This window comes from Oxyura jamaicensis, chromosome 1 (assembly GCF_011077185.1).
Source record: "Oxyura jamaicensis isolate SHBP4307 breed ruddy duck chromosome 1, BPBGC_Ojam_1.0, whole genome shotgun sequence".
NCBI classification, from domain to species: Eukaryota; Metazoa; Chordata; class Aves; order Anseriformes; family Anatidae; genus Oxyura; species Oxyura jamaicensis.
Window position 1 is genome coordinate 8600352 of NC_048893.1, and position 15573 is coordinate 8615924.

The 15573-nt window shown below is 33.8% G+C and overlaps 1 protein-coding gene across 2 annotated transcripts in view; it reads left to right on the forward strand.

The window, feature by feature from the left end:
- Positions 1-15573, forward strand: part of SEMA3A (semaphorin 3A) — a 331696-nt gene that overhangs the window by 295967 nt on the left and 20156 nt on the right. For both annotated transcript variants that reach the window (XM_035335582.1, XM_035335573.1), the window contains 6 exons: positions 1412-1554; positions 2700-2814; positions 2914-2983; positions 4098-4242; positions 9835-10054; positions 15017-15108. In XM_035335582.1, coding sequence (XP_035191473.1) covers positions 1412-1554; positions 2700-2814; positions 2914-2983; positions 4098-4242; positions 9835-10054; positions 15017-15108 — 785 coding nt within the window. The remainder of the gene's footprint in view (positions 1-1411; positions 1555-2699; positions 2815-2913; positions 2984-4097; positions 4243-9834; positions 10055-15016; positions 15109-15573) is intronic.

The window sequence follows — 15573 nt, forward strand, 5'->3', positions numbered from 1 at the left end:
TCTGGTCTTTGAAAGTGTTATTTGGACATACCATATTCTTACTTTGTCCCAGATAATTTCTTTTGGTTGATGCTGTAGTCTGTATATTGATCTAAGTAAACCTTGGTCTAAGCCAGTATGGCCATTCCTGTATAATATATAAAAACATAAGCATAAAAATATGACACAGTGTGTGTTCATGTAATAGACGCATTTAAGCACATACATGCAAAATATATAAATATATAAATATATCGAAAATGTTGCTTACAAACAGTTGTTCTTAACAAGGCAATGAGTTTCACAGGACAGTTAGTGCAAACTGACAAAAAAACTACAATTCATTATTTCCATGACTATATGGCTATAAGTATACACTGAAAAGATGTTAATACATGACACCAAAATAGCTTATAATTTCACATAGGAACAGGACTCTTTGAGTAGTTAAATATAGTTCACAGTTAATTATCCCGGCAGAATGTAAAATGACTATAAAACAGATTGGTAAATCTGTTGGATATGCCTTCTATTTCCAAATATAGTGAAAGATACCAGCTGAGGTACAAACTAAAATACAGTGATGAGACAGATTCACCATTGGTATGAATTTACATTTATGATTTTATAAACTTATATCCCAAATAAGTTCTTACTGCCATTTTTACTTCTTACTTCTTACTGCCATTTTTAATAACTAATAAGTATGTTTGCATCTTACACATTTTCATTTGTTGCTGTGTCTTCATCAGCAAATAACACCATCACTCTAATTTTCAAGAAAAAAAAGTTTTCTAAGAAAAAAAAATCTTAAAAAAATAACAAGAGAATATTTTAACAACATGAGTAGATACACTTGAAAACAAAGTAGATACTCTTGAAAACAAGGACAAAATGTTGGGTTTGAGGGGATCATAGTTTGAAATTGGACAAGGTTGAACAAAACTGTAGTTTTAACTCTTTTTTTTTTTAACAATAGGAAACATACTTTTCTTGCTATAAAATGCTTTCTTTATATATTCTTCTTTATTGCTTAAATTAGGAAAATTATGATTGTCTCAATATTTCTCATTTTATGAGAGACATACAGAAATATTATTTATCAAAAGTCAAAGCATCCAAACAAACAACAAAAATATCAATAATATTTACATTGAATTAGGAAGCCATCTCCATTCATGTATGAGATTCCATGAATGTTTAGTTGCTCCAGTGATAAGGTTAAGGTCAGTTCATTAAATACATTTCTATGCATTAGAGATAAAAGGAAAATAAATGTCACATTATAGGTAATGACGTACCTAATGTGGATATACTTCTTACTTGATGCAGAGATTGATTCTGGGGAAGCAATTTGCATTTATTTCATGTAAGGAAGGTAAGTGATTTTATTTGTGGTATAGTAACACATACATTGATATTGTCTTCTCAGATCCCAGATTTATTAGTGCTCACCTGATACCAGAAAGTGACAATCCAGAAGATGACAAAATCTATTTCTTCTTCCGTGAAAATGCAATTGATGGAGAACACACTGGAAAAGCCACTCATGCCAGAATAGGGCAGATCTGTAAGGTAAAATTATGTCTTATTTGTGTGAGATTGAATATACTAGCAGGACACTGGTACTTTTGGAAACTTCATTTTCATGCCTGTAAACTATTTAGCCCTGGCATTATAGTGAAGCAGACTGATAGTTATTGGATACACACAAAGGTTTAATATTTATTTTCTTTCCATTTGGGGAAGCTTAACTATGACGTTATGTTTAAAAAATCTTAGGCATCTTCTGATGTTTAGAATGTTTCTGCAGAAGGAACCTTTTACAGGAAATGTGATACTTCCAGGTAGGCCAAAAACATTTGAAGAATTTAATTTTAAAGGAATGTTAATACTTTTCCGTTTCTGCATTAGTGAAAATCCTTAAAACAGAGGCAAAGGAAGATTCAACAAAATAACTGTTTAACTTAGCTGTAGAAATGGGCAACAATCCAGAAGACTGTTAATGATTGCAGATTGAATCATCCATCCGCACTGATAAATGTCCAAATATTTTCTGACAGACTTTAAAAAAAAAATCTACAACTTAAATTATATTCATAAATGTTGTAACTTTGGCATGTAGGACGTTTATATTAAAACTCTATGTTAATCCATACACATAATTTTAGTTTATCCCTCAAATCCAGAAATGGCTGCTTGAAAACCAGTTACTTTGTAAGTATGAGTTCCTTGGTGTACCTCGACTCAGAAGTTATGCAGCAATGCAACTGATCCCACTGTGTTGGCATTTCCACTTACTTTGTTCCCACGCAATTAGTATATCCACTTCTTTGCTACACAGTTAAAAGTAATAAACCCTGTAGACTTTAGCAAGCCATGTCAACCTGGGAGCTCTGGGGTAAAATATTCAGCTTGTTTGTCTTTTTTTTCAGCTTTATATATATAATATATACAGGGAGTTTATTGTTATTATTATTCTCTAAATGCTGTGAACTATAAAATGATACTGTGAACTATGTAGTGATCCTGTGTAAAATAAAATTAATTCAGAATTGATGTCTTTGGCAACATAATTATGTTTTTATATGTAGAAGATGAATTCTTTTTTCTGTTTTCTATAAGTAACATCCTGTGATTATTTAACATATTTTCTCTGCACTCTGTTGATCCTTCAAAGACTGTTACTAGGTATTAATGCAAAATACTTTTATTATTAGAATGATTTTGGTGGACATAGGAGTCTTGTTAACAAATGGACGACTTTCCTCAAAGCACGTCTGATTTGTTCTGTGCCAGGACCCAATGGCATTGACACACACTTTGATGAACTACGTAAGTGACAGAAGTGGCTTGGAATATAAAAGTATTTTCTGGCATTGTCCATACAGAATGTAACTTATTTTCCCTTTCTATCTCTTGTTATTGTTACAGAGGATGTGTTCCTAATGAACTCAAAAGACCCTAAAAATCCAGTAGTCTATGGAGTGTTTACAACTTCCAGGTACAGAATGTATCATCTTACTTGCATGGAAACTTGGGTGGTTGCTTGTTTTAAAGAGGCCTCTTTGTTAAAAATGTTTTTAAGAAACACAAAATTTTCTTAACCTTTGAACTGAGAAGTCAGTGGCAGAAAGAAGTAATTCATTAGGTTTCTTTTCTTACGGGCAATGTACATCATCACTCTGAAGCAAGTAATCACAAAGACTATCAGTTTCTTATGCTGTTCTTGCTGTTTAATTGCATTTTAATAGTGGAGATCAGAATCAGTATTGCTTCCCACACAGTCCTGGAAAAGTACCATAAGCATCAGTATTGCTTGTTTGGGGGAAGGGTAACATAGAAAATTCGCAGTATTAGAACTTTGCCTTTCAAGGAAGTATTAGTCAAAAACATTGTTGAAACATGTCAGTTTTAAAAATCTTTCAAAAGTTCTGTTATTGAATCACATGTAACTGTGACTTGAATGTTTTGTTTTCATGGTGTTTTCATCAGAAACAAAATTATACTTGTAGCTTTGGCCTGAGGAAGGTTTGCAATACTAGGCACACAGAGCATTGCCACATTTATCTGTAAAGGATGAAAGATTCCGTTTGTAGACAGACAGAATGTTGCTAGTGATGACCAGGCATAGAAAATAAAGAATTATAAGTGCTTGCTGTTGTCTCCTGTTAAGAAATCTCAAGGTAAGAAGCAACACTGAAGTTTGTATGTGTACTACCCAAAATGTTGTATGTAGGTCAACAAAATTACAAAAGAGACTGCTAAAAAGTAAATTAAAATAGAAAAATGCAAAGAGTAGGAAAGAACTGAACAATGTTCAACAAGCCCTGGTGAAGTTTACTCAGACCGGGGCTTTGGACTTGTGGGGACAATATGTTTTAAATAGTGGAATAGCAGCCATCTGCTTAGCACAATGTCTGAGAGATCGTATCAGTTATGCTGAACTTTCACAAGAGGTGAGTTAGGATTGTTCTGAGAGCATGTCAGAGTTTTGATAATCAACACATGTAATAAATTAGAAAGCAACAAGCTGCTATTCCCATAGCTCACCCACCTGATTAAACCAACTGATAATTTAAAGAAACTGATTTGATTTCTTCTCCCCTTATTTTCAGTAATATCTTCAAGGGGTCAGCAGTATGTATGTACAGCATGACAGATGTGAGGAGGGTATTTCTTGGTCCCTATGCACACCGAGATGGCCCAAACTATCAGTGGGTTCCCTACCAAGGGCGAGTTCCATACCCACGCCCAGGAACTGTAAGTACCCTAAGAAATCTAGTAATCTAAAAAGAGAAAACCATGGAAAATATTTTTGCAAATTACACGGTCCTTGAGCTGAGATCCAAAACAAAAACTGAAAAAGATGACACAGACTGAGTTTCAGAAGGAAAAATTAACAGTTCCTCCAGGTCCAAAATTTACTGATTTTCTTGTAAAATATGAAGTCATTATATCTGTGATCTAATTTCATTTGGACTTTCATTTTGGCATTCTTGTCAATTTCAACATAAGTTTGAGCAATGGCTGCAGAAATTTGCTGAAAGTCAAATGAGTAATAAATTACTCTGAATTATTGTCTCCTTGGAATTTGTATTTGTTCCAAATACTGGCAGAACCATTCTTGGTGAGAATGAACAGAAAACAGAGCATCTGCCTGACTGTTAAGAAACACTGAATTGTTTGCAACATTCAGTCTAGTACAGTAAGACATATTTCTGCAATGGATTTTAGAGTGACAATAACTCATTTCTTCTGTCATTTCTCTTTCATCTGTGCCTCTACCTGTTTCTGTTTCTAGTTTATGAATGACTAAATAATTGGTGTATATGAGACACCCATACCTACTGATATCATCACATTCTGAAAGTATTTAACTGCCTCAAAGTTGCCACTAGTCTAAGAAGATAAGGAATTTATGAGAAAAACATTTATTGTATACATCAGGATAACCCCTTAGTTGGTGGAAATCAGCTTGATCCATTTATATTCTGGAATATCATTGCTGAATGTAAAGTGTCCATATACATGCAAATATAAACAGAGACATAAATAATATATGTCTGTAATATTTCTTAAAATTGTTCTTAAATATAAGGCAGGGAAAAAAAAAAAAGAATAGTTTAGTTCCTTTTTCTTTTTTAAACCATCTGATTTTCCATTTTTATTTGGTATGTTTTTAAAATGTTATTTCCAATCTGATTTTTTAACTGATTTCCAGCAGGTAGTCTATATGCTTAGCCTAACAAAAGTGACCTCCTAAGTAAAATCCTTACAGCCATAAGCCATATTGCACAGCTAATTCTTTCCAGAGTTAAAAGACAGAACAAGAGAGGTTTTATTTCTTTCTTCATGTTAAACTTTTTTTTTTTTTTTTTTTTTTTCAATTACTGTGATTATAGTTGATATGTCATCATTTTATTTTTAGTAGTTTTTTTTTTACAGACTTGGAAAATGAGAATTGATTTTTTTTTTTACTTTTTTTTTTTTTTGTAAAAGTAGGTAAATATAGCTAAGTTATATATACTTTTTCTGACAGCGTTTTCAAAATAGATTGTACCCTTACAATTTCACTGTAATATACTAAGATATATATATATATATAAATATATATTATACTAAGATAATATACTGTAATATACTTAGTAATATACTAAGATTCACCAAGAGTGTGCAAAGACATTGGGATTTCCTCATAAACTACTTTCTTACATGAGGATGAATGTGTTCCCAAATTCTACATAACCCTTCAGTTGCATCATGTAGTGTAAGAAGCTGTGTCAGTGAAAATGAGGTTAAAAGAGGGTCTGAGACCATCAGTTTCTCCACTGCCAACGACTGAAATCCTTGTGTCTACCACTTTGAAAAAATAATTTTTATTCTTGTATTCACAAAAATCATTCTCTTGTATTAGTAGGATAAAACTGAATTAAAAAATGAGAAACATCTCTGACTGCAATGGAGATTTTATTTTTCTAAAATTATAAAATTGTATTTACTTTCAATGATGTGCTAAGAATAAAGAAGAATGATTTTTAAGTTCCTTTAGATGTCAGACTTACAGCTTCCTTTTCCCTAAAGGGAAAGAGAAAGAAAAAAACAAAACCTGAACATACAGTCATTCAGTTCCAGCTCTCACTGAAGAGTGCTGAATTATCTGAGGAATTTCATAGGTGAGGTGCCAATAACCTTCCCAAGCATCTGGTGACTTGCCCAGTCAGAGTAAAGAAAAGGAAAATTAAAGGTTCTTTTGAAAAGCTGGAAAATTTTGTAAACAATTCTACATCAGCTTTATATTTAACAAAGAAGTTGCCAGGATTTTTCCTTTAAACTCTACATAATTTTATTTATTTACTTACCCTATTATCATTATTTGGGAAAGAAGGAAGGATTTTTATATATACCGAATTTGAATCATGAATTCATACTGACTTTATATGAATTCAGATACAGAGCCTTAATTTTCTCTACTTTATGCTGCCAAGACTCTCCTTTCAGCTGTGACCAAGGGCCTTTTCTTTCCTACCAAAATGTAGTTTTTGTTTTAGTCTTGGATTCCCTGGTAGTCCAGTTAGGGTATAGACTAGTCAACTTTTATTGATTTATCAAAATCCTTAGCATAGCATATTGGAAATCAACAATTGGATGAAGATACTAAACACAAGAGTTCAGTTGACTCCAAGATCAAGCTAACCTCTGCAACATTTATGAGGATATTTTTTATTCATGTATAACTTTTGACATGTGAAAACTATTTCTTTGATACAGGTAGAATCAGGATACTGTTGGCTTTCTGGGCTGCAAGCACATATTCCAGCTCATATTGAGCTTCTCATCAACCAACACCCCTAGGTCTTTCTCCTTAGGGCCTTCCTCCTCCTTCTCTTCTCAATCCATTCTCTTCCCAGCCTGTATTTGTGTTTAGGATTGTGCCATCCCAGCTATAGGACCTTGCATTTGGCCTTCTTGCAATTCATGAATTTCATACAGGCCCACCTCTCAAGCCTGTCCAGGTCTCTCATGGATGGCATCCTTTCTCTCCAGCGTGGCGACCCCACCACACAGCTTAATTGCTTGATTGGAAAGCTTGCTGAGGGTGCACTCGATCCCACTGTCCATGTCACCTGACAGTGCCAGTCCCAATACTGCCTCTAAAGAACACCACTCATTACTGATCTCCACCTGGACACTGAGCCATTGACCACAGCTCTTTGGGTTAGACCATGCAGCCAGTTCCTTACCCACCAAGTGGTCCATCTATCCTCGTCTCTCCTTTTTTTCTTTTTTTTTTTTTTTTTTTTTTTCCCACTCTCTGCTCAGCTGCAATTAACAAAATATAGTTCTTGTGTGGTGATCACAGAATCATAGAATGGTTTGGGTTGGAAGGAATCATAAAGACCATCTAATTCCAACCCCCCTGACATGGGCAGGGACAATCCCCACTAGATCAGGTTGCCCCTAGCCTTAAACACTTCCAGGGATGGGGCATCCACAGCTTCTCTGGGCAACCTGTGCTAGTGCCTCACCACCCTCAGAGTAAAAAATGTCTTCCTTATATGTAATCTAAATCTACCCTCTTTTAGTTTAAAACCATTCCCCCTTGTCCTATCTCTACACACCCTGACAAAGAGTCCCTCTCCAGCTCCTCCTCTTGTAAGCCCCCTTTATGTACTGGAAGACTACTATAAGGTCTTTTTATTCTAGAATTTTATATAGAATAATTTATATTATCCAATTAATCATTATCTAATTAATCTCAGTAATTAGTATTGAACTGCAGTTAGAATATGAATCAAGATTCAAAACAAACTTAGAATTGAAGTGTGAAATTAAAAAAAAAAAAAAAAACAGGCAATGGTTTGGGCAATGATTATAAAAAGTGTATCTGATTTTATCTTAGTAGTATTGCAGCACAAGAGAGAAAGATTATATAATAATAAAAAGGCTTTAAAATGTTGACATAACAAAATGGATAAGTAACTTGTTTTCTGCTTAGTATGATCCATATGCATTAATTAAATATCCTCTCTCCCTTCCATCCCATGTAAAGGACAGAGTGTTAGAATTTGCTTACTAACAAATATGCCAAAAAGTGACAATTTACACTTCACATGTCCATTCTTGAAGCATCCTTTTGCTGAGTATAACAACTATTCTTCTTGACAGCATTGATTTTTTAATTTCATTTGTGATTAATTATTAATAATCTGGATCAAGGTGATAGCAAAGGCAATTGATTTATTCTACTGAGCATCCTGAAATGTCTGGATTCTTGTTTAATAAGATGTTGTCCTCTAGGTTTTTAATTTAGTTGGAAGATATTCTATATGTACATATAAAGGCAAATTATATAGGGCAGGAGTTTGTATTTCAGGTTCAAATGCTGCAAGTATAATCATTGTCAATTGTCTTTCAGAGTCATATATCTTAAACAGGTATTTGTGGAAAGAGTAGTAACGAGGTAAAATAAGTTGTCTTGGTATCTTTGGACTAATTATGGCTCATTTTCTTCATCCTTTCAAAGGTGTTAATACATTACTAAATGGTTTATTTAAAGTAAGTGTTCATAAAATACTTAGAAAATTTATAAAAGAAATAGGGACAAATGGTGGTGATCAGCCACAGTCCTTGAGTCTCCTCATGGGAAAATAAGGTAGGTGAAAGTAGAGGAATAGTTTTGTGGATACCAGAGCAATGGTTTTACCTCTCTTTCTTTTCTCAGCCTTTACATTTTTCTCACATTGGAGGAATAATGGCAAATCCCTCCTGCTTTTCACAGATTACAGAGACAAAACTGGCTGGCCCACTCATAGCTGTATAAGGTGGCAAAGGGATTCTTTATTTTAAAGAGGAATTTATTTTAAAATTACAGCTTTATTTAAGTTGGGATAAATTGTGTCTATTCCCTCCATTCATGTTAAAGGGACCCTACTGTGTAGCTCATTTACAGATGAATATACTGTATATGTCACATTTAATCAGATTAGTCAAACCCTTTGCTAACTGCACACATTAGAGTATCTGTAGAGATAATTTAATGTAAGAGGATCCATGTTATCAGGACTAAATGGATGACTCAAACTCATTAAAACAATCATGAATTTAAAGTCAGTAGAACAGGTTATTGTCCTGGCACTTCAGAGATTGATTCCTAGGAGAGGAACTGATTTCCAGGAGCACTGGAACAGGCTGCCCAGGGAGACTGTTGAGTCTCCTCTGGACACCCACCTAGGCTTCTCTGGATGACTACCTGGGCAACCTGCTCTAGGGAACCTGCTTTGGCAGAGAGGTTGGACCCAATGATCTCTTGAGGTCCCTTCCAACCCCTATAATTCTGTGATTCTGTGATTCTGTTATTTCCAGTCAACTTTAGCAGAGAATGCTTTGAAACTAAGATGGAGGCATAACTGATTAATTATCTGTAGTACAGATAAGGAAATACTGAAATTGATTTCTTTATACTGAACAATTTTATAAAATTCAGGATTTGTTCCTTCTGTCAATTAGACAATAATACTAATCATCAGTAAATGAGTGAAAATTCATTTGCACTTCATGGTAGAAAGGAAAATGATTTATGAAGTTCATTTACATTCTGTTAATTATATTGTTTTAAATCCAAAATGAAAAAAAAAAAAAAAAAAAAAGAAGAAAAAAAGAAAGACCTTTAGTGGCAGAATCAACTTTTGCTGTCTGTCATGAAACAATTAGATCTCTTGTCACACTTAATTACAAAACTGAAGAATTATAAACTGAAGAAGATGTGATGATTGTGATGAAATAGATTGGTAATATCTTTCCTCAGTACTCCTCAGTATTAAAATGATTTTTTTTTTTTTTTTTTTTCCTCAGTGTCCCAGTAAAACATTTGGAGGCTTTGATTCTACCAAGGATCTTCCTGATGAAGTTATAACATTTGCAAGAAGTCATCCAGCCATGTACAACCCAGTATTCCCCATCAACAATCGTCCAATCATGATCAAAACAGATGTAGATTACCAGTTCACACAGATAGTAGTAGATCGAGTAGATGCAGAAGATGGCCAATATGATGTGATGTTCATTGGCACAGGTGAGTGCCAGTCTTGAATCTACACTGTGTGCTCTTCCAGACATTACAAAGGCATAGATCAGATAAAATTTCATACTCTGAAAGATAGAACACTGAGTTATGTTCCAGTGATTACCCATGAAAATCTGGGGCAAGATTCAAAACCGTGTGTGGGGAGGCCTTTGTTGTATACATTTGCTGTTACAGGTTCAGGCCATGGCCTGCATAGCTTAATTCTTTAGGAGTTTTGCCAGCTGGAGTAAGATCAAACCACTCTTTTCAACTACTGTTATTAGGGAATTTTATTAGAAATATCTTACCTTATTAATTATAATTTAGTATTAAAATGGAGTTTTTGAGGTACCTATTTTGAAGCACATCATAAGAAATATTAACATGAATGAGGCAAGTTTCCAGGTGTGGGAAATTTAAAGTATTTAAAGTATTTCAAAGTATTTTAAAGCCTTTAAAGTATTTCAAGTATTGCTTTAAGATGTCCAGTTCTTTATCCAGTAGAGTACATTATTTTACCTAAGATTCAGATAACTGGCATGTAAGACATGTTTTAAGATTCAGATAGAAACATGGCATCTTTTCTGAAGTGCTGCAGAATGATGCAGATTGGGCATTGCATACAGAGTGGAAATACGCACTTGGGGAAAAGAATTTTCCCAGAAAAGTAATAACAAGAAATAACAATGACCAGAAATTAGCTGATATGCATTTCTGTTAGTTCAGTGACTTTAGAAGGCCTATGCTGATTAGCAGTTGGTGGATCTGATTCATCATCTTTGAAGATTTTGCATTAGTTTGCTGTTGTTTCAGTTATGTTCAATAAAAGCATTTTAAACTTTTGCTAATAATTAGCCATTGGTATCATGAATTCAAACCAAAACAATCCCCACATCAACTGCTTCTTTTCAGCTTTGGACTGAAAAAAATATCTGTCTGGCTCTCTGTTTTAGAACAGACCAATTTCTGAGTTGCCTACAGTTCTGGTACTCTAGACCTGGGGTCAGATTTCCAGAACAATAAATTTCAAAGTCTCTTTCATGTTGATGTCTGAAATACATTATGAGGAAAACTGAGAGCTGATGAAGCTTTGTGTACCAAATATACAGAATGTCTAGCAATTCAGAACATTTACTTCAGGAAGTGTAGCTTTGCAGAAAAAAAGTCCAGTGCTTTAAAGCTGTGAACTGAGTTATTAGATACCAGTGTTACAATATTTTCTTGCATAAAACACTGAAAAGTAGTTTCATATGATTTTACACAGCACATATATTTTCCATCATGCACTAAGTTGTTTAATGCAATCTACAGTTGGCAGTGTTTTGTGCCTTTCAACAAGTCTTCTATGACTTGATTCAGCCCACAAAAATATTAATGATAATACTCCCCTTGGCTGTGGCAGGAGGAAACAAGCCATTCAGCATCCAGGATAGGACGTAGAACAAACATAAGGAGCTGATTTATATCTACCTCTGGAGGTGGTAGCTATCTCACCAAGGTTTGGCATTCAGTCTAAAAAAGATGTCTTGATTTCTGCAAGTGAGAAAGATAAGTACTTCCAGAAAGAGGTTCTTTGTGCTTTCTTCAAGACTTTTATTAGAGTGAGACAAACAGTTATGTAGAAGTTCCTGTCTGTTTTCAGACAGTACAGGAAGACTTGCTTAAACCTGAGACACAATTTTTAGACAGTTATCATTATATATGGTGGTTTTTATCTAAATCAGTCAGGTGAGGTCTCCCTCTGATGAAGCCTCAATCTCTAGCTTTTACCTTTGATTTGGAAATTTAGACACTCAGTTCTCTAAACCACTAATTCAGGTGTGTGGTGAATGTTGTACATCCCATCCAACACTGATACTATTTGTGCCCCAAAACTGTAAGAAAAATATTGAAAGGTTATTGCTTGCACTTGCCAAAAGAGGTTTCAGCACCAAAAATACAGTTTTATGAGTGTTAATGTTTCTTGAAATACTACCGTTGTCAATACAAATTGCTCTTTTTCCAGAAGAAGGTTATTCCAGGAGGAGGTCTTATCCCTAATGAGATAAGAATAGGTGTTAAAACACCTGTGCTTGGAACTGGTGTTTAAAAGATATTCTACACTGCTCTGAGAAAACTGTCCTTGCTGAAGTTTTCAGACTGAGGCATCTTCCATGCAGGGGCAAAATAAGAAAGGAAGAACTAAGGTCCTGTCTGGCTTGTTGCCACAAAGCTGGACTGAGCTGCATTGAGCTGGCTGGTCAAAGTAAAAGAAACCAGAAACAGATACACAATCAGCACATATTACATCTTCCCGAAGCAAAGAGCAAACTGGGGAGTAGATTAGGGATCCTAGTCACAGTGCAATTTCCTACTTGATGACCTATGACAAAACCAAAATTAAGCTCTCTGGGACATGACTGGATTTTTCTGTTTAGGTCTGTCCCATCATTTTAGATAAATTTCTCTGTATTTTTTCCATTGCTGTTGCAGCAGTCTTCATTATTCCTTCATGCTGCTGAACTTCAGTATGTTGAGGATTTTTATTTTTTTTTTTTTGCTTTTATTTCCATTGAATAACTGATGATAATTGAATAGAACATAATTAATAGCCATCCAGTGTGGTCACATTTTCCTTTCCTGTGGGTGAAATCTTCAGTCAAACAGTTTCTTTCCCACTGTGATTGCACCAGTGTGTTTCACAGTGGAAAAAAAAGTCATATTGGAATGCTTGAAATTATCAGAAAAACAAAAACAAAACAAAACAAAACAAAAAAAAAAGGATTTAAGATATGCCCTTAATGTATATCCTGAAAGTCTGATGTTTGGGATCATTTGGCACAGTCAATGTACATCTGTCAATAAAGCAAATTAATAACAGTAATCTTATCTTACTCGGCAGAGCCTATTGATCCTAAAGGAGAAGCCTGTTTCCATTTGTGTGAAATTGTTTGAAACACTACTCTTTAAAACCTGATCTAGAACTGAGATAAGCTCCACTTTGGTACCTGTGGCCTGACCAGAGTCTCCATAGTGATTTACACAGTGATTATTTTTGACCTCAGAGGCTTTCTCTGGCATCAAGTGATAGTAATTGTTGCAAAATTCGATTAAAACACAGACTTCTTTTTGAAACATTTTGTTGGGAACTCATGTCTACTCAGGGCCCCACTCAGGTTCACAATGTCAATTGTGCCGTTTCTTCAAAAATTTCTGGAATATAGAATTTGATGGACTGTGACTGAGGACAGACATAGCCCAACACAGAATACAACCATGACAAATTACTGCACTGCACTGTTATATTTATTAGATCACAGTTCTCTCTTTTATCCATCCAATATATTTTCCTCAAAACCACAGTCATCAAATTATCAAGATAATTAAGGAAATGAACTCATCCATTATATTACAAATATAACTAATACTAAATTATCTGTTCTGCATTAATTTGTTGTAGATTTTTCTTCTTGTTTTAAAGTTCATATTACATTTGTTCTGTAGTGTTCTCACTGATTCTTGAATTAAATGTATTCATTTTGCCGTAGTAACCATAATGAAAACCACTTACAAAAACAACTTATCTAGTATTTTTCTAGCTTAATTTGTACATGTAGCTACCTAAATAAAGCTAAATATATATATATTAATTTAGAAAGAAATGTTTTATTTTCTTAAAAAAAAAATAATAAAAAAAAAAAACTATGAATTTGTGACTAATGAAAGAAAACAGTGATGCAGATATTTTGTAGGAAAAAAATCTTTTCTAAACTTCTAAAAATATAAAATTTCATTTAAAGAAGTTAAAATACCAAAATTTTCTCACTAGATCATTTGCTTTTAAGATGCTTAACTTATAACATTTTCACACTATGAAATGTTTCAGTTTTACCTGTATTTTTTAGTTTTGAAATGATGAGTTGTCATCTTTTCATTAGAAGTTTCAACATATATATATACTAAAATTGTTTTGACTTTGTGTTTTTATAGTTTAATGTTTTTTTAAGAATGCTGATATTTATAGTTCTGTTACTTTGAGAATATTATCTTTTAAAATGCCTTGTATTTTCATAAGCTATTAATAATATAGAATACAGAGCATGAAATGGTTAGGAGGGATGTAGTTGTTATTCCCATATTTACATTTGACTGGTTAAAAAGAAAAGTCACATCCAGAGTTATTGCCATTTCAGAGTGTGCAGTGATTAAATGACTTTTTTCCCCGTGATTTCTGGAAATTTCAAGTCTTGGCCTTGTGCACATTAAAGACACTTGCAACCCCCCTCCCTTCCCAAGAATGTAAATGGATATAGTGCTAAAATACTGGCACACACCTATTGCTAAAGCGGAAGATACAAGTTGATTGCTTTTTACCTCTCAGTGAAGTATCCAAAATACACAGAGTAATATAGACGCCTTAAGGGGCTTATATATCTTAGGTACTTTGTTTGACATGGGGAAGATCATATGTACTTAAGAGATCTAACAGCTTCATCTGTCTGGCAACGTTTGTCCAGATGTTTTTATATCCATACTGAGCCTTCTGACAGCATCTTCACTTCCATTTTAAGAATGACAAACATCATACTTCAAAATGGACAATAAAACATGGCTGAGTAAATTTACTGCATTTCCTTCCTCAATTAAGTGACTGAAACATCTGTCATTTTATACTGTCGTTTAAATAGTATTTCAGTCCTGCTCATTCTTTAATAGTTAAAGTAGTACTTCTCTTCTTGTTGCTTTTGTTGAATTTTGATATTAAAAAAATACCCTACTGAAATTCATTTTATTATTATTATTATTATTATTATTATTATTTAATAGCAGTTAGTATTTGAAAAAAAAAAAAAAGTGCAGTGATATGTGGCTTGACAATCTTTATATGTGAAATAATTACATACAAGAGCCTATGACTACTCTAACACAGAAGTAGGCTTCTTAAGCACCTGAAAACTTTTTTTTTTTTTTTTTTTTTTTTTCCTTTTCAAGATATTGGAACAGTTCTTAAAGTGGTTTCAATTCCTAAGGAGACTTGGCACGAATTAGAGGAAGTCTTGCTGGAAGAAATGACAGTCTTTCGGGTAAGTGCAGCTAAATTTCAAGTGTCAGGTTGTAGATTTCTCTGTGGACAGCTGCAAACTGAACTTCTTGCAATCTAGCCAAGGAATAGCCTGGCATACCCCTCTAATTAGCTTGTCATTTACAAACCCAGACACTAGTCAAAATAAACCTTGAAACTTTCAGTGCTAGCTGGAGGTTAACGATAAAAAAAAAAAAAAAAAAAAAAAAAAAGTTATTCTAGCCTCTTGTTTTGTGGTTTAAAATGTAAATGAGTATCTATGAATCTTAGAGACATTACATGCTGTACTTAGATAAGTATATGTGCAAGTTTGGCAATTATGCCTGTCTCTTTTGTCTCTTCTCCCACAGAGATACACAATTCAAGAATTGTGTAGATGTCTAAACTCTTAACACTATTTAGATTATCACATAACATAACTCTTATGAAAAACATTGAGCTGCACAGTTTTCTTATGCTTAATGAT